Source organism: Pempheris klunzingeri, chromosome 7, assembly GCF_042242105.1.
Source record: "Pempheris klunzingeri isolate RE-2024b chromosome 7, fPemKlu1.hap1, whole genome shotgun sequence".
NCBI lineage: Eukaryota > Metazoa > Chordata > Actinopteri > Acropomatiformes > Pempheridae > Pempheris > Pempheris klunzingeri.
This window is the reverse complement of record NC_092018.1, coordinates 22,261,233-22,281,666: the sequence shown is the minus strand read 5'-3', so window position 1 is coordinate 22,281,666 and position 20,434 is coordinate 22,261,233. Positions and strand designations below refer to the sequence as shown.

The window sequence follows — 20,434 nt, the reverse complement described above, 5'->3', positions numbered from 1 at the left end:
CACACTGTACACCCTCCTGTGTTCCAGAGTGTATTTGTATCCAGACATGTTCAGTGTGCAAAGATGTGCAAAACACACCCAAATACACTGTGAAAGCATGGCTAGGTGTTGGGTCAGAGTGATGATTGTTACAGTATTAGATGGTTTTACCATAAGTCAGTGCTTTAGAGGCAACATTAGCATGCATTGTATCAGCTCAAACTGGTTATTGAAAAATTTCCAGTATCAATAATTTTGTGGTTTTAGTGGTTGCTAATATTTTTAAATATCAAATGTATGTAATGAGACCATGTTCATGCAAAAGAAAAACAAATCAAGTAGTCTGTGCATGAGTGTTGTTAATCTCAGGTTTCAAAAGCCCCTGAAGCAGCACGGTGATTTAATCAGACAGGATTTACAACATTAGTCAGCGACATCAGTGCACCGCTCATATGAGGAGCACAGACGGTACAGTTCATACGACAGATTGCATAGCATCTTACAGAGGATGCCTGGTGTGTTTCAGAGGTGGAGGCCGGCGTTCCTCACTATCGCTTCAGGAAGAGAGACAAGGTGATGTTCTACGGCCGAAAGATCATGAGAAAGGTCAGTGCCTTCTGAGACATCCCACTCAAGGTTTCTTTTAACGGTCAGTCCACAGTTTGTATCCATGTTGTATTCAGTGCTTTAAGGAGGCTGACGGTCCATCAGGGGCTTGGCTAACTGGGTTGTTAACATCCCCTGCCTCACTTTTGTGTCACAGAAACAAGCATCAGGTTTACTAAGATGTGATAAACCCACAAGGTCCTTTAACAAGACTTTCCACTGTCCTGAAAGACTCCTTTAAAGACTCTTTTAACTGTTGAACTGTTCTGTTCACTGCATCATAAAGACGAGTTTTAACCTTTCCCAAGTTTCAACTGTGTTTCCAACCAAGGCAAAGATGGTTGCTGGAAATGATACATTTGTATGTCCTTGCTTAGTTTATGTTACATGAACCCAACTGAGGTTTTTATTTTCTATTCTTTCATCCTTACTTTCCATTATTTTTTATTTCAAAGCACAATTACATGTTTCTATTTTTCTTGTCATATCGTGACTTCTAGCTTCACTGCCACCATCTCTGGGAAAGAGAAAATAGATTCACAACTAAGAAACTGGGTTAAAAATCTCCTTTCATTGTGAGGCAGACACAATATAGTTTCATTCAGATGGTTAGAAGAGTCTTCAGGAAATACTTTTCAAACGGCTATAAATATTGTTAAATAGCCTGGATTTGTCAAATGTCACCAGGTATTTATCTTTCAGAAAAATGGATGCGTAGGTGCGTGACTCAAATGTAATGATGAGACATGAGGGGCACACGCTGGAGCTGAGCTCAGGTTACAGACGCTGGTCTCAGATCACAGCACTGATAGACAACAGCAAGGCTGTTTACAGAGAGCTGACGGCCACAAGTTTAAGTCTATATACAAATATCACACAGCGAATGTTCAGCTGCTTCCTCTACAGTGTCTCTTCCAGACACACACTGTACACAAGTGCTGCACCCATCACACAGTGCTCCCTTTGCTGAAGGGTCTTTTCCTTTCTACTTTGGGCTATTACATGTCGTTGTTTTTATCGTCTTTTCACGTTATTTGGTATCTCCTCCAATTACATGTTGGTATTTCTCGTGTAGAAGTGGAAATTTTGGCCTGACATTTGTGCTAGATAAAGGGTCAAGACATCACCAAAGCATACCCCTGCACCCTGAATATCAACCAACCTTTTACTGTGATTGTTGCAGGTTCAGACGTTGTCCTCAGTCCCTGCTTCTAATTCCAACTCAGTGTCTCGGCAAAGAGTGAGAAAGAGAACCAAAGTCCTGTCTATAGCTCGCAAGTGAGTCCCTTTTCATGCATTTGGTGTAGACAGAAGATACACTTTGAGCTTTCTTTAGAATGGAATAATAGCAATAATAATAATAATGATAATAATAATTACAAAAGAATAATAATATCTTTCATAACAAACTTGCAAAGTGCTTTGAATTATGGACATGGTTTCCACAGAACAGCTGTTTGACAAAATAATCTTATTTTGTCAAGATAAGCTGGTATTTTAAGATACCAGAGAACAGGAGAAAAGGTATCCAGCAACCACTAAATATTAGCTCTACTGTAGACCGTAGGATATACAGTAGATAGTATGTCTCAAATTCTAAGAACAGCTTAAACTCAGAGAAAATCATTTTTCAATCAAGTACAATGTTTCAACCTTGCTCTGTGTTTTACATGCGTGTGCTGATGTTAGGATCCTGCACATTCGGAGGGAGCCCCCCACCCTGCAGCCTAAAGAACCTCCTCCCTGCCTGCTGGAGGCTGATTTGACTGAGTTTGATGTGCAGAGCTCCCATCTGCCCTCTGAGGTGCTGTACATGCTGAAAAATGTCAGGCAAGTAAAACTTCATTTCCTTCCTCCACATGAACAGGAGCACAGTTCCTATGCACTCCCATAGTAACAAGTAAAAATGAATAGAGAATAGTTGGTCTGTATTAAAATGTGACTGATTTCCAGTACTGAAAAAGAAATGTCACAGTCAAGCATTTTGTCTGTATCAGTGGAAACGTGACTATTGAGGTCCTACCTCACTAACAGGACTGAATACATCTCCATCGGTGAAGCCAAATCAAGGACTCAGACAGTCATCTGCGGGGTTCCACAAGGGTCGGTCCTTGGCCCCTCCCTCTTCACACTGTACATGCTTCCCCTTGGCCAGGTCATCAGCCGCTACGGAATATCCTTCCACTGCTACGCTGACGACACCCAACTTTACATAAAAATGGACCCTCACCCCTCTTCTGCTTCACCATCCACCTCGCCCCCATCATCACTTTCCACGCTCACCCTCCTGCAGGGTAGCAGGAGATAAAGGCATGGATGAACCAGAATTTTCTTCAACTCAACAGCTCCAAAACTGAGGCCATATTAGTTGGCACTCCCCATCATCTCCAGTCATCTCCCATAGCAGCCATAACTTTCTGGTCAGGACATCCCACTCTCCTCTGCTGTCACCAACCTTGGTGTCCGGTTTGACCCCCACCTCTCCTTTGACTCCCACATTAAACGCCTGTGCAAAACCTCATTTCTTCATCTCAAAAACATTGCAAGCCTCCGTCCATCACTCACCCAGCCCGACGCAGAAAAACTTGGCCATGCCTTTATCTCCTCCAGGCTGGACTACTGCAGTTCACTCCTCTTTGGCATTTCAAACAAAAACCTTCAGAAGCTCCAGTCCATCCAGAACAGTGCTGCCAGACTACTTAGAAAGACCAAAAAACACGTCCACATCACACCAGTCCTGCGTTCCCTCCATTGGCTCCCTGTCCCTGCCAGAATACAACACAAGATCTGCCTCCTCACCCACCAGTGCATCCACGGTAACTCATCTCATCTCCACATCCCCAGGACCAAACTCGCCACCATGAGAGACCGGGCTCCCAGACCATCTGAGGGCACCACAGACTGTAGAGTCCTTTAAAAGAGGACATAAAACTCTTCTCTTTTGCTCTTTTTATGATACTGACTGATTTTTCAATTGTTGATTTGCCCATTGGTGTTTTATGTAGCACTTTGAGATTTGCAAATGTAAAGTGCCCTACAAATAAAATGCATTATTATTTATTATTATTATTATCAATAGTAATGATATAAGGAGGCCATATGTACACGTGTGTTGTAAACAGGGTGCTTGGCCACTTCGAGAAGCCTCTTTTCCTGGAGCTGTGTCGTCACATGGTGCTAATCCCGCTGCACCAGGGCGAGGGACTCTTCCGACCGGGTGACACTGACGACAGTATTTACGTGGTTCAAGATGGCCGCCTGGAACTGTGCATCCACGAGAGTGTAAGACCACAGGGCTGGCCTCAGTGCCTGCTGTTTCACAGAAATCACAGGAATATTTCATACTCAGCGATGGATTAGTGCTTACTGTTTTGTGCTATTGGTGACCAGTGTGCTGGAAATCTTAGCTGTGCTGTGATCTGTGTTCTGCTCTCCTGACTTCTTACTGCAGGATGGCACAGACGCTGTGGTGAAGGAAGTTTTACCGGGAGACAGTGTTCACAGTTTGCTCAGTATCCTGGACATCATCACTGTATGTCTTCATCTCCACCAAACATATGACATGAACGCATTGAAATGCTCTCGTGTTGTAGATGTGTTTTCATCGTTCAGTACACCAGCCCCTCTTTTATTCACTTTTTTTATTGTTTTGGTTTTCCATGTCCATAATTTGTATGTCTGTAACTCATCACACTACATGCTGTATTTCCTGTATTTCAGGGCTATCCAGCACCGTACAAAACGGTGTCTGCAAGAGCTGCGGTTCCCTCCACCGTCCTGCGTCTCCCAGCTGCAGCCTTCCAGTCTGTCTTTGACAAATATCCTGAAACTCTGGTCCGTGTCACCCAGGTAAAGTGTCCACCAACAACGAGTATTTGATTTATCAAGCGAGTCGCAGGCATTTCATTGCATAACATGCAACAAAAGCACAGGCAGCCTCAGAATCTGTATCCATATGTATTTTCTGTGTGTGTGTGTGTGTGTTGTCTTGTTTCCCTCCTGTTCCCTGTAGATAATCATGGTGCGCCTCCAGAGAGTGACCTTCCTTGCCTTACACAACTACCTCGGTCTGACCACTGAGCTCTTCAATCCGGTACTGTGGTGTTTTTTTTTTTTTTGCCCGTGTCTGCTCCAGACTGTGGTTTGACTGAAATGGATTGTGCAAAAACGTCTCTTTTAGTTTTGTTGTTGTGCTGCTCTGCTTCATTCCGCTTCATTCAAAGTAAAGGCATTCCTAAGAGCACGAGAAGCGTTTAACAGCAGGTCGTCTACATACAGGAAATCAAGACCAAATTCATGACCAAATTCCTTACTGATGTACAACAACCAACACCCAGTGGATAGACAAACTCACCGATAGCCAGAAGCAGCAAGTTAAGAGGAGTAGGAGAAAATACATTGCAATGTAGCAGCCTAATAATTCTACTTTATCAGCTTAACCCCAGTCCATGTGAAGTTGTAGAAGGTTTACGAATGAACGGATGTTTTGTCAAAAACTGATTTGGGTTCGTGTTACAGGAGAGCCAAGCTATCTCCTTGGTGTCGGTGGCCCATGTTCTGGGTGAGGCTCATCCACAAAGAGGCCTCCGCAGGCAGCCTTCTCACTCTGATGATCTGGGCTCAGACAAAGTGGATGCAGGTCAGAAACAACAGTATTCTTCCAACATTTGAGCTACAGTAATGTGTTTGTAGTAATCTGTGTCTGAGTTATCTGTTATATCTGTTATCTGCTATAACAGAAAAGTCCAGCCTCTCTGACATGTCCACATCTACGTACAAGAAATCTCGCTCTCTCTCCACGCCATTGGCTGTTACAGGTAAACACACACACACACACACACACGTCATTTTTAGACATTTTTTTCGATACATTTTTTTCAGTGCCTTTCTTTCCTTAATAGGACATATGCAATTTAGTAAAGTATCTTAAGTAACTGTGCATGCTTCTTGTTTAGCTAAAATATAGCTAGCTAGTTTAAAAAGTGAAATCCAACTTTTAGTTTTTTAAGGTCACCAATAATGTTCATAGGCAACATCTACTATCAAAAGATTGTTAAAGTGTTAAAATCTGTCACCAAACCTGAATCCAACAATCAGAAGCTATAAGAAGTGGTGCGCTCTCTAGCACACATAGGGAGATGCTTGTCCATGACCAATATGATGACTGAATGTTTGTGTCATGCAGGTGAAATGTCATTCGACCTCAACAGAGTATATGAACGAGCTAGAGTTGCCAAAGAGGAGGCGGTGCCTCACAGTCCCATGAAGGTCTCTGCACTTGCTTGCTGCTGGTGTGAATCCAGGGTTTTGAACATGTGGGGCTGGTTTCACACAGATATTGTAGACTGGTCTGTAGTGTCAGACCAGTTTTCTTCTTGCTCATAGATTAGAAAGTTATACAGTTTAACAGAAATAAGGACCAACTTACTCTTGGCCTAACATTGTTGTGGAGTAAGTAAGGACAAGGAGGGTAAAGAGTTTTAAAAAGCACAGTAGCAAGTTGGAAATATGCAGCAGTGAGGACATCGTCAGTCGTTTTCATTTGTCCAAGGAAACTATCCTGATCCCGACTGATCTGTCAGCAGAAGTACTGATTCCTGCCATGCTAAGAAGCCACAGCATCTCAGCTCTGTTCTAGGTCTGCACTGCACTGAGATTTGATGCTGCTGTAAATTTCCCAGTTTAATGTCCTTGTTACTGTTGAATTCTTCTTAAAGGCAAACCTTTTCTGCTGAAGTGAGTTTGAAAGTGAGTCTTACTTTAGTTAAGAAGTCCTTTTTCAGATGGTGACAACGGATGAATTTAGACATCTATCTGAAGTCTGACTCGTAGTTTGATGTAAGCCACAGTCAAAATGTATCTTTTTGAAGCCGGCCCCTGGATAACGTTAGATATAGACATCATTACTTAGAATGAGCCTTTACTTTGTGGTTTAGTGTTTTTGTTAAGGGTAGCAAGTGTCCATTTCACGTTCCTGTCTTTCTCTGTGTCCTCAGTCTATTCTAAAGAAAAATGTGACAATGCTGCACACTCCATCTGCTGTTTACCACTATAGTGATGCTGGAGGAGGAAATGTCCACCATAATAAAGTTAATGCCATTTTCCAAGCTGCCAAAAAGGATCTGCTGCAGGTTATCCAAATACAGGTAGAGCAGAGAATACATCTACTCAGCACACAAAATTCACCAGATATGAATATTTCATCCTAATTCCTGTTTTACATGTGGAGAATACGTTATGGTTCAAGAGTTAGGACAAAGTGGGGAAATCTTATTTCAGGGCATTTCTGCAAATTAAAGCTAAACTGTACAGACCCTACAGAGGGAAATCTGCATGTTACAGCAACAGCCAAATACGGTTAAAGTCTTATTTGTTTTATAATTAATGACATAATGAACATGAAGTCCTGTTTGGTTTGGGCGGTTATGACTGAATACTTCAGACAGACCAGTAAAAGGACTTTTCCCTCTGTCTCTTAAATTCATGTTATGAGGACCCCAGTCTGCTGGAGGGGAGGGTGAATCTTCGCCAGGTCAAAGCCGGCTCTGTTGTGGCCCACCAGGGAGACCAGGTCAGTCTGCTGGGCCATCACTGACAGAAACTCACCTCTCAGTGTGGTGCTCTTTGTGGGACAGACGGGTTATCAAAGCACTAAATGAGTGTGTATATTTGAACAAACAATGGCCAGGTTTTCCACACAGTGACACGGCTATGCTGAATTCTCAATTTCAATTTCAATAGATAACAAGTATTTAATCTTTTACTGCTGTGTTATATTTGAGTTCTTATATGGAAACAATTTTCATTTTTCCCATTTCTTTGAGGAATAATGCTTTTCATTTTTTGCCAAGGACAAATACTGTTTAATAGAAGCATACAGGTCAACTGTTCATGTGACATTGAAGTGACAGCAGGCAGAGCCACTCCATGAAACTATTTTAGCTCTCTTTTTCTTCTCTACGTCACTTACAGGATGTGAGCGTGGCATTTGTCATCTCTGGGTCGCTCCATGTTTACCAGCGTATGATAGACCGTGAGGAGGATACTCTGCTGTTTGTCACCCACCCAGGGGAGATGGTGGGTCACCTGGCTGTTCTCACGGGGGAGCCCCTCATCTTCTCTGTGCGAGCTGTCAGAGACTGCACCTTCCTCTCCATATCCAAGGCCCACTTCTATGAGTGAGATCGCGCTCGCACACTAAACATTCAGTCACGACCTTTAGGGTTCCAGCATGGGTTCCTCCAGTCACACCTGCAGGATGCAAGCAAATCTCCATTTTCAACTTTGCAGGATAATGCGCGAGGAGCCCAGGGTGGTGCTGAACGTAGCTCACACAGTGGTGAAGAGGGTGTCGCCGTTTGTCAGACAGATTGACTTTGCCCTGGACTGGATGGCTGTGGAGGCTGGACGTGCCGTCTACAGGTGTCTACTCTACAGAGCCAGTGATGGGCTTCTTACTCTAACACTTAATGCGTCACAATTACATAATGATGATGACATTTTATTTCTTAAATCTCCATGGTAACAGGCATTTGTTTAGCTACGTTTTATAATTAATGTCCAGTGTTGTTCTGTTTTGCGACACAAGGAACACAAAGAAGAATCATCATGTCAGTCTGTTACAGTCATGCAGGCAAAGTGACATCAATATGAATCTTTGTGAAAGAAGTTACTGCTTCTCTTCTTCTGTTGGCTGCTCCCGTTTTCCCTCTTCTGTTATCTCTAGTTTTGTCTCTGATCTGAGCTAAAAGAAATTAGAACTAAATAAGTTGAATCGCACTAGTGTGTGGGGGATGATATTTGATTTTGTCATTTTTAGACAGGGAGACAAGTCAGATAGCACCTTCATCGTCCTCAGTGGCCGTCTTCGCTCTGTCATTGCAAAGGATGATGGGAAGAAGGAGCTGTCTGGAGAGTATGGGCGCGGAGATCTAATTGGTGTGGTGAGTGGTCAGAAACGGTTTAAAATCAAAAGAGAATCGGAAGACGACTGCTCACTGACGCATCTTTAGGCATTATAAATTGCAGAACATCTGTCTGTTGATCGTCCAGGTCGAGGCCCTGACCCACATGAACCGAGCCACCACGGTCCACGCTGTCAGGGACTCTGAGCTGGCCAAGCTGCCTGAAGGAGCGCTGAACTCCATCAAAAGGAGATATCCGCAGGTCGTCACCAGGCTGATTCACCTGCTGGGACAAAAGATTCTGGGCAACATGCAGCAGGTCAATGGACCTCTGGCTGGTAATCGCAGACCCTTTTTATTAGTGTTGGAATGAGATTTAATCTATATAGTCTACCAAAAATAGGAGGATCACCATTTATCATGTGGAGATCAAGCTAGCTTTTCTAATATTACCTGGCTGAATAATGACGTATGAGACACTGTGGCCAAAACCACCCCTAAACTGTGTTGTATTTCAATATGAAATTAGATACAAATCAAAATAAATGCAAGATAGGACATTTAAATAATAATAATAATAATAATTTAAATAAAAGAGTATCTTTTCTGTCTGAAACATTGAATGAGAAAAACATTCCTCTGCCCTGCAGCTCATAGTTTGGCTCTCCACACCCCCACTAGTAAGTGGGATGCCGGGAATCCAGCCTCCAACCTGTCCACTGTGACCATCTTGCCTGTGTCTGAGGAGGTTCCCCTCACTGCCTTCACTCTGGAGCTGCAGCATGCACTCAGTGGCATCGGTACACACACACACACACACACACACAGTTCTTGCTCTACTTTTACAGGTTACTCAGAGAGTCATGATTCACACAGAGAGTGTTCCGCTTGGTTCTTGGTTCAGGATGTGTTCAACATGAACACCTTTCATTTTCATACTCACTTTCACAGGAAAAACCAGGCTCATGTGTAACCATGGAGCTACATAATGCACATGTAATGTACATAATGTAGTGGTTTGTGTCTGGCAGAGCATATTGAGGACAATATAAGGCATCAGCATAGAACAAAACTTTTCTTTCTACTAACCTCAGTGAGCAGAATGGATCCGATTGAGTACTACTTCCATAATTCTCCCACATGTGTCACTACTCCTATCAGGATTGTGTGGGCGTGTGCAGGCTGTGCTGGACTGACAGCTCCCATCTGTTGTTGTTCCAGTTACAGCAGGACTTACTTGGCACTGTTACCAATGGCTTTGCTCCATTTGGCCTTCACTGCAAATTAAGCACAGATAAAGATTATGTATAAAAGCAAAGAGCTACACTTCTAACTGCACACCAAAGGGGACTTTCCTTCGCAAAAACATACCTTTCCGTTTTTAGTGGTAAGGAGGATCTGCTCTAGATCCTGTACCATGGTGGACTTTGTTTCACTACATGTCTGAGGTCTTGCTTTGAAAACTTGTTTGATGTGTTTCTGTTTTCTGAAGGTCCCACTCTACTCCTGACCAGTGACACCATCAAACAGCGACTAGGCTCTGCAGCTCTGGACAGGTAGACATTTGATCAAGTGATTAAACTGTAAATATATCAGTAATGCGTTCAGATTTTTTCCTATGAGCCAGTGCTGGTCATGATGTTTTGTTCTGCCTGAAAACATAGTTAGTCATAGTAATACAACTGTTCGTTAATCTCCAAAGATAGACACTTAAAGAGAAGCAGACCTGATTTGTTAACAGATGTGTGCATACAGCAACAGGCGATATGTTTCAAACTGGCTGGTTTTGCACCTCATCTTTTCAAGTGTCCATGAGTACCGTCTGTCCAGTTGGCTCGGACAGCAAGAAGACATCCATCGAATCGTCCTCTACCAGTCTGACTCTGGCCTCACGCCCTGGACCCAGCGCTGCATTCGCCAGGCTGACTGTATCATCATTGTGGGACTGGGTGAGCAGGAGCCCACTGTGGGTGAGGTCAGTGTAAATACACTCGCACCTATTCAGCTGCTGTAGCTTTTTTTTAATGGTTAAATGATAGCAGTTCTGTTTTCTGTGAATTTCAGCTAATTCATGTCAATGAAGTATGTGACTTAAAGCTGTGCACATGGTGGTACTGGAGCAGGGACACACACCGACAAATTACAGTGACATAGATTCAGACCATTCTGTCAAGCTGTGATGACTAATATGGAAGGTTGCTATGGCTGCAATGTGATCCTTTGAGCCAACTGCACCTGATCACAGTAGGTTGTTTCAGCCACTGACAGGCTCAGAGTGATTTCTGGAAAGGATCCCTACAGAGAGAGACCTGGAAGATCCTTTTGGTTTAACCACAAACAGCCGTTATATCTATATATGAAATGTCAGTCAATGTATGGATTGAAAAAGAAAAACGTTATTATCATCACAGTTTTTTTGAATGGATTTACACCGGGAGCTGAGTGGAAGCTACAGTATAGCTGCTTCGTCTTCCTTTTCTCCACCTGCAGCTGGAGCGTATGTTGGAGGGCAGTGCAGTTCGTGCTCAGAAGCAGCTGGTATTGCTGCACAAGGAGGATGGACCGTCGCCCAAAGGGACAGCCGAGTGGCTGAACATGCGGAGCTGGATCTCCAGACACCATCACCTGTCCTGCCCCCGCAGAGTGTTCTCCAGAAGGAGTTTACCAAAGCTGGTACCAACTACCAACCCACTGAGTCTTTTATGAGCTGTTCTGGTCCAGTTAGGAAATGCTTCACTTCCATTTGTGTGTGTGTGTGTGTGTGTCTTTCAGAGAGAGTTGTACCAGCGTGTGTTTGAAAAGTGTCCAGATCGTCATTCCGACTTCTCTCGCCTGGCCAGGATCCTGACAGGAAACAGCATCGCACTTGTACTGGGTGGAGGGGGGGCCAGGTACTGCGGTCTTATATACACAACACATTCTATACACCAGCATTGCAAGACTGATCGTGCAATCACAATGTGACGCTTTGACTTTAGGGAATTTGGGGCCTCCACATGTACATAGTTGTAAACTGCTCAAAAACCTTAAGGGAACACTTAAATCTCACATCAGATGAAAACTAAATATTCAGGAGCTGGACCACCTGTGCAGCCTGAATGGGCTGCAGGTACCGCCTCATGCTACCAGTAGTGACAAGGACACTAGCAAAACACAAAACTAGAGAAGAATCAGTCAGGAAAGATAAGAAGAGAGCACTTGTCTGTGGCCCCCACCTGTAAAACCATTCCCTTTGGGGGTTGTCTTGCTGTTGCCTCTCCAGTGCACCTGTTGTCACTTTCATTTGCACCAAAACAGGTGAAATTCATTCACAATCGCTTCTGTTTCCTAACTGGACAGACTGATAGTTTAATTGACTTGTGATGATTAAGTGTTCCCTTAATTGAGCAGTGTAATTTGACCAATTAGCTTTGTTGAGGTGAAAAAGCAAACAACTGATAATCAGTTTATAAAATATGCATGTTCGAAGAAGCTGGTGTATCCTGATTGTCTCTGTTTCCTTTCCTCACTGCTCTGACTTGTCCTGGAGCTCTAATGAGGTAGGGGCTGTATTCCTCTCAGCTATGACCTGAGACACCTGGGGGGACATGTGACTGCAGCTGTTACAATGCTTTTACGTGTGCCTGTTTTCTTATGAACTGCACTCTTAGCCTCCATTATTTGAGTGACCTTATGTGGTTAGGGCCCCCTGCTGTAACTGTGCTTCTGTGACTCTGTAAACTGCTTAACTTCCAACATATCAATCTTAACAAGTCATTGAAGACAGCCGACTTGAAGTCAAACTCAAGCAATAATCTCACTGCAGGCAGAATTTTCAGTACCTTTAAAAGACTTCAAGGACTTGTTGAAATTAACATTTTGATAGTCTGTGAACAGAATGTGATGTCACGTATCATGTGCGATGAGGACTGTCTCTTCTCAGGGGTTGCTCTCAGGTCGGCATCCTGCGGGCACTGAAAGAGGCGGGGATCCCCGTTGACATGGTGGGCGGAACCTCCATCGGCTCCTTCATGGGAGCGTTGTACGCTGAGGAGAAGAGCAACAGCCGCATGAGGGTCCGGGCTCGCGAGTGGGCCATGGTGCGTTGACATTGAACGGAAGATAGGAATGCTGTTGTGTGCAAAATCCTTTTTTCGCTCAGTTTGAAAATAGTGAATGCCAATAGTTAGATCTTTGTCTTTATTATCAGAAAATGGCTTTCATTTTGATCTTGTTTTTATGACGTGTGCTCAAAATTAGTTTTCTCTTGACACCAGTTTTCCTTTTGTGATTTCTAATTCCAAGAGAGGACTTTTGGGGGAAGCTACATTTGTTCCCGTCTATCAATACACACTTCTCTCCGCTTTGCTTCCTTTCTCAGGGTATGACCTCTTACTTTAAGAAGATCTTGGATCTGACCTACCCTGTCACCTCCATGTTTTCTGGAGCTTCCTTTAACTCCAGCATAAGCTCCATTTTCAAGGACCAGCAGATAGAGGTAAAGTGAGGGTTTTCTCTAAACAAATTCTCCAGTGAAACAAAGAATAAGAGCTATTTAACCTCACATTTCAGTGTTGCAACATTTTCATGGGTAACAGGAATAACACGCATCAAATACAGATAATACATTTGCTAGAAAGCAAAAGAACTTGTGAGACTGACAGTTAAAATGCTCCGATACTTAATTGCAAATGCTCGTTTTTTTCTGATTTTCCCACCTTTCCTGTGTTAGGACCTGTGGCTGCCATACTTCAACATCACAACAGACATCACAGCTTCCTCCATGAGAGTTCACACTGACGGTCTGTGCAACAACTTCTTCTTGTCCTTTTGAAAACAACCTTTTTTGAAGACTGCAAAATATGAAAAGATTTTTGGAAGTCCTTCTGAAACAAAAAGAGGCTTTCTACCTTTTTACAGAAATGAATGTGTGTCTCGGGGGTGGAGAAACATGGACAGTTAAGCAAATGTAAATGTGGTTTCTGATGATAATTAACCAAATCTTTGAACAACACTGCCACGGTCCCTTCATTTGGACTTGGTTATGTTTAAAGTCGGCTATCTCTCTTCATTAGTGTGCCCTTTCTCTCCGTTTGCCACCTTACTCTTGTCGCTCCCCCTTAGGTTCGTTGTGGCGGTACGTCCGAGCCAGTATGTCACTGTCTGGTTACCTGCCCCCCCTCTGTGATCCCAAAGATGGACACTTACTCATGGATGGAGGGTATATCAACAACCTGCCTGGTGAGATACATTGGAGACGGGAGTAGTTTACTGCTCGTGCTTCATATGAGTGGGAATTATAGATTTCATAACAAGGTATAGAAGACCTGCTTATTACAAAGTAATTCAAGTCTAAAGGTGGTTACTGTGGCATTTACATGAAGTCATCGCCACTTACTAATTGACTAATGCTTACAGGAAACAAACACAAGCATGAGATGAATGTCTACACTGAACTTTAGAGGCCTCTTCTGAAATGTGTTACAACAATCAACCAGAAGAGGACGCTGTTGTTGCAGCTGACTTAGATTACAACACACAAAGACAACAAGGATGTCGTACAGTATTTCAAACACGCATGCGTCTCTACCTTCAACACATTTCTCTGCTTCAGTACAATCCAAAACAGGGGGCGGGGTCAACATGAGGCTGAAGAGTTTCACTTCAGAGGGAAACTTGATTGTGATGTTAGATCATCACACACACACACACACACACTCAGAAATAATTAGTTTTGTATTCTGCAGCTGTGGCTCAGAGATCGCCGGTGAAGATCGGCGGTTCAATTCCTGAACCCCGACTTGCTCCTGAAGCAGCTTTTCAGTGTGTGAACGTTTTGAACATTCAATATTTATGTCTAAAGAAGCATAATCACAATGACAGTTTGGAACAATAAGAGTTATTATTTAATGTTTATCAAGAGTTTAATAGTCAAACACTGATTTGATCTGCATCATTATGACTGTGAGCATGTTGACTGACAACATAAGCAAACCCAAGTGTATAAATCTCTCCTGGAAAGTAACCAACAGGGTTCTCACATCTGCAGAACATTTTGTGATCATTTGATCATGTCGGACCTCGGCACTCATAATACGAAGCTGATTCACAATATAGCAGGGTGTCCACAGGTCATGGAGTTTCTGGAAGGTCTCCAGAAATCTCTCTTCCAGACAGGGAAAGTCAGGGAATTTAATAAATATTAGGGCAAGTCCTGGAAAATGATGGAATTTTGTGCATCTTATTTGAAATTTGAAGTAAAAAATAGTTAATTCACCAAACCAATATATTTTGTAATATTTGTAACAATGAATGTGTCTCTCTTTCACGTTGTTATCCAGCCGACGTGGCTCGCTCCATGGGGGCCAAGGTAGTGATTGCAATTGATGTTGGAAGTCGGGATGAAACCAACCTGACCAACTACGGTGACTCCCTGAACGGCTGGTGGCTGCTGTGGAAACGCTTCAACCCCCTGGCTGAGAAAGTCAAGGTACGCTGTTACGTCAGATGTCCTGGTACTTACCCTTGTGACCATTTACCGAAAATATGATACCAAGGTGGAGAGAATCTATATGAGAATAGGAAAATATAAAATCAGTAGTGGCCTTCGCGGCACCAGTAAACTCAACTAATCACAACTTCCAGGTCCTGAACATGGCAGAGATCCAAACCCGGCTTGCTTATGTCTGCTGTGTGCGGCAGCTGGAGCTGGTCAAAGACTGCGAATACTGCGAGTACATTAGACCGCCCATCGACCACTACGGCACGCTGGAGTTCGGCAAGTTCGACGAGATCGCTGTGAGCTTTCCCCTCTGTTACCCACTGCTATTCCCCATGTCTCCTCCTTCAGCTGCCTTTGAATGTCACTCTGACCCCCCCCCTCCTCCTCCACTGTGGCTGTAGGAGGTGGGATACCAACACGGGAAGACGTTGTTCGATGTGTGGCAGCGCAGCGGCGTGGTGGACAGCATGCTGAAGGACCGACATCAGGAGGAGTTCCACAAAACCAAAAGTGGCCATGTGAGTAAAACCTACATCTACCTGGGGGGGGCAGGGGCTCAAGCCATGATATTGTTTGAAAGCTGAATTATTTACATGCCCACTATCCTCTTCTCTTTTATTGGCGCACTGCAAGCTTCTAAGTATCATCATCACCTCTTGAATATCATCATCGTCATCATCACCTGTGCTCTTAGCACTGATTTAAAGGATAACTCCAGTAGTTTTAAACCTGTACCCTTTTTTACTTTACTTACTTTTTACATATTTTGGGCACAAAATGACTGGTAGACCAAAAAAACCTTGGGAATAGGTCCAGCAGACACCTCAGCCACCAGCCAAGAACTGGACTGCAAATGGGTTCCAGTGGCTTTAGAGTAATCCTTTGGGACAACTGCACCTGATCACAGTAGGTCCACTAAAAGAGCTTGTTTGATCCACTGACAGGCTCAGAGTTTTATTCTAAGTGTGTGACAGCATCATGGAAAGGATCCCTACAGAGAGAGACCTGGAAGATCCTTTTGGTTTAACCAGTGGTTGTATCGCACTATTAAAACCAATCCAAACCAAACTCCTCTGACAAAAATTCATTCATTTCATTTCATTTCAGTCATTTCACCTTGCAGAAAACAAGAGTTGCTGGTTTACCACTGCCTCTGTCTGGAAGCTAGTTTGTGTCATTGTGTTGGATCCAAACTAACCCTTTAAAACGCCAAAGTTTTACAGCAACACAAACAAATTCACCAAGGCCATCTACTGGAGCAATTCCTAAAGTTTTTGTTTCTATCATCCTTTCATGTCTTCATTGGAATGATACGGTTTGTGTCTTTCAGGTGGTCACCTGTCCGAATGCTTCCTTCACTGACCTGGCAGAGATAGTGTCAAGAATCGAACCTGTCAAGAATGCCGTAATCAGTGGTTAGTTATTAGTGCAATTTTTAAGATCACAAACGTAGCCATCAAAAATGTGATGTATACCCAATCTTTATAGTAAAGCCCACCTGATGGCCTTTCTCAGATATTGATTTTAATAAATGATAAAAACTGGTGCTCAGTGGTTGTCTCCTCCTTTGTCTACCTCCAGAGGAACTGTCTGATGAATACCAGACAGAGTATGAGGAGGAGGCAGTGGAAAGCGCCCTGTCTGACTTTGAGGGGCTCACCCCCGCCAGCGAGTACACCGAGGGAGAGGAGACGGCCGACACTGCTGAAACAGTACGTACAAACCCCCATCATTTACTCGTCTTAAACGCTGTAATCATCACTGCTTACCTTTTTATGATCACCACGCATGCAGTCATCGTAAAGGAAGTGGAAGCCAGTGACGACTGTGTGATCTTTGTCACAGGACGAGGAAATTCAAGTCCGACGCCGGCCGGAGAGAGACTCGCAGTGTCCAAGGTCAAGACGCCCCCCGAAGCCGTGAGGCCATGGGGCTGCAGACCCCGGTCCACACCGCACGTCTTTCAATGCAGTGTTTCTGGTTACCTTTGAAGAAATTGACTGAGTCTGAATTCAAACGTGTAGCGTGTCTTGCTCAAAGACAATTTAGCAGCACAACAGAACTCCTCATGGATTCCTGTCAGGCTCAAATCTTCCAGCAAAGGGAGGCAGGAGTCATGAGCCCCAGTGTGTCTCATTGTTCTCTACAGTAACAACCAGGGATGTGTACTCCAAACAGGGAATATCTAGGAAATGTGTCTGTTCTCTTGAGGAGGTCAGGGAACAGCAAGGAATTTTGCTAACCTATGGGAGCACAGCTCGTTTGTTTTGTTGTAATGAAAATATAGAAAAACAGGGAAAATCTCTGGACTTGTAACACCACGAGAGCCTTGTAGCATCTTAATACAAGCACGTCACACACGCTTATAAATGCAATACAGCCGTCTAATATTTCACAGTATGCAGTGTCTCTTTGTGGGACAGGTTACCATAATAAGCTCACACACATCAAGCATGTCATAATGTTTACTTAGACATTACAACAGTAAATCGTAGTTTTCTGTCCTGCAGTGCACTTCATACATACAGTGTTACCCTCACGTCTGTCCAATGATGAAGGGACCTCACGAGCTATTTGTGGAAAGTGAACAGTGGTTATTTATACATGCAAAAGCATTCGCCGTTGATGTATATGATCGTGAATGTGTTTCTCACACGGAGCCTGACTGTTTCTAAAACACACGAGCGTCTATTTTGACGGCAGCGCGAAGACTATTCTGACATTTTGCTGACAGCTGAGGCTGTGCCTGTGCTCAGAGCCACTACAAAGTGGTGGTGCTGAGGGTGGAGGTTTGTTTTTTTCACTTCAGTAAAACTTCATTTGGCACTGGACACACATTTCTTCATGACAGTTTAGTTGTGTCACGCTTTCGCACCAGGTTCCATACTCACTTAGTTTTGAGGTCTGTATAATCAAGGACCATTAGTGCGCATGGTAACATGATTTATTTAGTGTTTGGATGTACACTATTGTCTCACAATGCAATTCACAGAGGAGGAGCTGCTCGTAGATTTAAGAAATAAAAAAAATTGCGGTGGTTAATTGCCAAAAAGAGTTAGGCAGTTAGTGTGCAACGCATGGTGACTACAGTTAGGATGCAGTATAGAATACTGTTAACAGAGGGACTAGGATAACTACCACAGCCATTATTAAAGGAACTCATCACACACACGTCAGCATTTCTGCTGCCAACGAGGCGATCTGTAACCACCAGCTCAGCACCAGAGGCAGATAAGGCGACCAGGAAAATGTAATACGTCTTTGTACACTCGCATACTAATTTTCTCGTGGCCTTCAGCAGTCTGCACATAATGGTTTCTTTTTTTTTTTACGACTGGATCTCCTTCACGAACCGAGCCACATCAAACATGCACTACGATTGTGTTGCAGGGCTCCGTTTTGTTGTTGTAGTGATGTTTCTGTGGCCACAGCATCATCGGCACACGTTTCAGTTTCATGCTTTACCTCCGCGGCCTGTTTGCACTCACTGACTTCACACACACACACAGCCGACCACAGCGCTGCTCTTTGTTACTGTGCCGTTGAAACGGAGCGTACACGTGAATCTGCCCTAATCTTTCACATCTCTTCTTTGTACACCACGCCTGGTTATTGGACGTGGATAAAAGTAGCTAGTTAGTTTGCACCTTTTGTTTGTTTTTTTTCTACCTGAGGACAGATTACTGGGGTGCAGCTGATATTACTGAACCTGCCAATCAACTCTATGTGCATCTTTATCAGGACACTATAACAGGGGAACTACCGGCTAGGTTATTAACACATGCTTTGCCTTGTGCCTGGACTTTTTCATGTCTAACTGTGTAACAGAGTGAGATTCACAGAACGTGATCACTATTCTATGTGTGATTTTGGTGTAGACACAGAACTACCTAACACTGGTATTATACCTGCCAATTAATGCAATGTTATGCTTTTTACAACTGCCTTTTTAATCCTGGTGCTTAAAGAGCTCCTGTGTTTTAAACCTGCATGACTGCAAGGGAAAAAAAGATCAAATGTTATATGTTAAGTGCCATGTCTTAGTGTTCTAGTGTTGGAAGATGCTGATCTTACTGATTTTGGGTTAATAGGTACTTGAATAGTTTCTATTGCGGTTGAAAACTGAAATCCTTATTTTCAGTTTAGTGACTTATCTGTGAAATAGCTGAACAGAAAAAGGTAGAATGATTCAGAATAGTGGTTAATAGTAACATATGCACTATTTGATAGAAATGTTTTTTTTTCTTTCTTTAAGCTGTGCTGTGTAATGACTGAATGGAAACGTCCAGAAGATTCTTTTTGTCTGTGAAATCTGAAATCTGAGATGAAGCTGTGTGTGTTAAAATAAAAGTATTTCTCACACTACTTGAGCGTAGACTGTGTGAGTATCTGTGTCTTTAGCCACAGACTCTAATCCCAACAACCATCAGATGACTTACCACACGCTTTATACTGGAATATCTCCACACACGTCCCCAGAGGCTGAATCCCTCTGACCTCGGTGAGCCTCTGACTTTGATCTGGCGCCTGCCAGCAGCTCAAACTCACTTGTTTCTTAATCTTTTTATTGAACTTTTCAACATTACCATTCACCACACAGGACAGGACACCACAATCAGCATCGCAAATACATCATTACACTGTGACCCACATGAGAGAGGAAGAGACGGACCACTGTTGCCGCCCCCGACACGCAGGCAGGGGCCTTATATTCGAAGTGAAACCCAAACTGAGACCATATTTTCAATGTGTTAATCACAATGGGGTTGTCGAGGTAGTGGCGCACAGAGCAGAGATGTTTGGTCTTCACTGGTCAACACTGGTTTCAGATTGTATTTAAATACATTTGTTAAATGTGCGTGTTACTTAGACTCCCAGGTAGGTGAAGGTGTCATGAGCCATTTTAAATGGAAACTGGTCAAAGTCCGTGCAGCGTGCCTGATGCTTCACTGGGAATAATATGCTCTTAAACGGGTTGATTTCATAACCGGAAAATGTTCCAAAGCTCGATATTAAATCTAAGGCTTGTGGGGGTAGAGGTGTGAGCTTGGGAAAGACCCTGAATCAAATTATCTGCATACAGGGATGCAGTTTGCGGGTTTGACATCTTCTGCTTACCCCTTTCACACCTGCATCCCTCCTCAATACTCCAGCCAGGGCCAAAAGAAGTGGGGACCAAAGACACCCCCGTCTGGTGCGTCGGTAGAGGGCAGAGTCACTTTGTTTTGTTTGTTTGTTCTATTACAAGCTCTTGGTGAAGCATGTAGGATCTCAATCCAAGAGCAAAGAGTCAGCCAAAGCCAAATGTATGTATATTTATGTATCATAGCCTCCGGAGACCATGATTCATCAGACCTATAAAGAGTGTTCAATGATTTGGGTGAATATCCAGAGCCAGCTTGTGTAAAAGAGACCTCACCACTTTACATTTACTGCTTTGCTGAGTTTCTTTAGCTGATATTCT

General features: G+C 43.5%; 1 protein-coding gene across 1 annotated transcript in view; it reads left to right on the top strand.

Moving 5' to 3' along the window:
* The window catches only part of pnpla7b (patatin-like phospholipase domain containing 7b), a 20,971-nt gene extending 1,636 nt beyond the window's left edge, over positions 1 to 19,335 (top strand). The window contains exons 5-35 of the mRNA XM_070833527.1: positions 506 to 585; positions 1,769 to 1,863; positions 2,275 to 2,415; positions 3,708 to 3,867; positions 4,037 to 4,117; positions 4,306 to 4,434; positions 4,598 to 4,678; positions 5,104 to 5,224; positions 5,325 to 5,402; positions 5,771 to 5,853; positions 6,582 to 6,731; positions 7,079 to 7,156; positions 7,558 to 7,763; positions 7,876 to 8,007; positions 8,405 to 8,528; positions 8,638 to 8,827; positions 9,140 to 9,289; positions 9,982 to 10,045; positions 10,296 to 10,464; positions 10,980 to 11,162; positions 11,262 to 11,380; positions 12,412 to 12,568; positions 12,850 to 12,966; positions 13,201 to 13,270; positions 13,593 to 13,709; positions 14,810 to 14,958; positions 15,114 to 15,266; positions 15,372 to 15,488; positions 16,301 to 16,385; positions 16,552 to 16,682; positions 16,816 to 19,335. Coding sequence (XP_070689628.1) covers positions 506 to 585; positions 1,769 to 1,863; positions 2,275 to 2,415; positions 3,708 to 3,867; positions 4,037 to 4,117; positions 4,306 to 4,434; positions 4,598 to 4,678; positions 5,104 to 5,224; positions 5,325 to 5,402; positions 5,771 to 5,853; positions 6,582 to 6,731; positions 7,079 to 7,156; positions 7,558 to 7,763; positions 7,876 to 8,007; positions 8,405 to 8,528; positions 8,638 to 8,827; positions 9,140 to 9,289; positions 9,982 to 10,045; positions 10,296 to 10,464; positions 10,980 to 11,162; positions 11,262 to 11,380; positions 12,412 to 12,568; positions 12,850 to 12,966; positions 13,201 to 13,270; positions 13,593 to 13,709; positions 14,810 to 14,958; positions 15,114 to 15,266; positions 15,372 to 15,488; positions 16,301 to 16,385; positions 16,552 to 16,682; positions 16,816 to 16,893 — 3,788 coding nt within the window. The 3' untranslated portion in view covers positions 16,894 to 19,335. The remainder of the gene's footprint in view (positions 1 to 505; positions 586 to 1,768; positions 1,864 to 2,274; positions 2,416 to 3,707; positions 3,868 to 4,036; positions 4,118 to 4,305; positions 4,435 to 4,597; positions 4,679 to 5,103; positions 5,225 to 5,324; positions 5,403 to 5,770; positions 5,854 to 6,581; positions 6,732 to 7,078; positions 7,157 to 7,557; positions 7,764 to 7,875; positions 8,008 to 8,404; positions 8,529 to 8,637; positions 8,828 to 9,139; positions 9,290 to 9,981; positions 10,046 to 10,295; positions 10,465 to 10,979; positions 11,163 to 11,261; positions 11,381 to 12,411; positions 12,569 to 12,849; positions 12,967 to 13,200; positions 13,271 to 13,592; positions 13,710 to 14,809; positions 14,959 to 15,113; positions 15,267 to 15,371; positions 15,489 to 16,300; positions 16,386 to 16,551; positions 16,683 to 16,815) is intronic.
* The last annotated feature ends 1,099 nt before the right edge of the window (positions 19,336 to 20,434 follow it).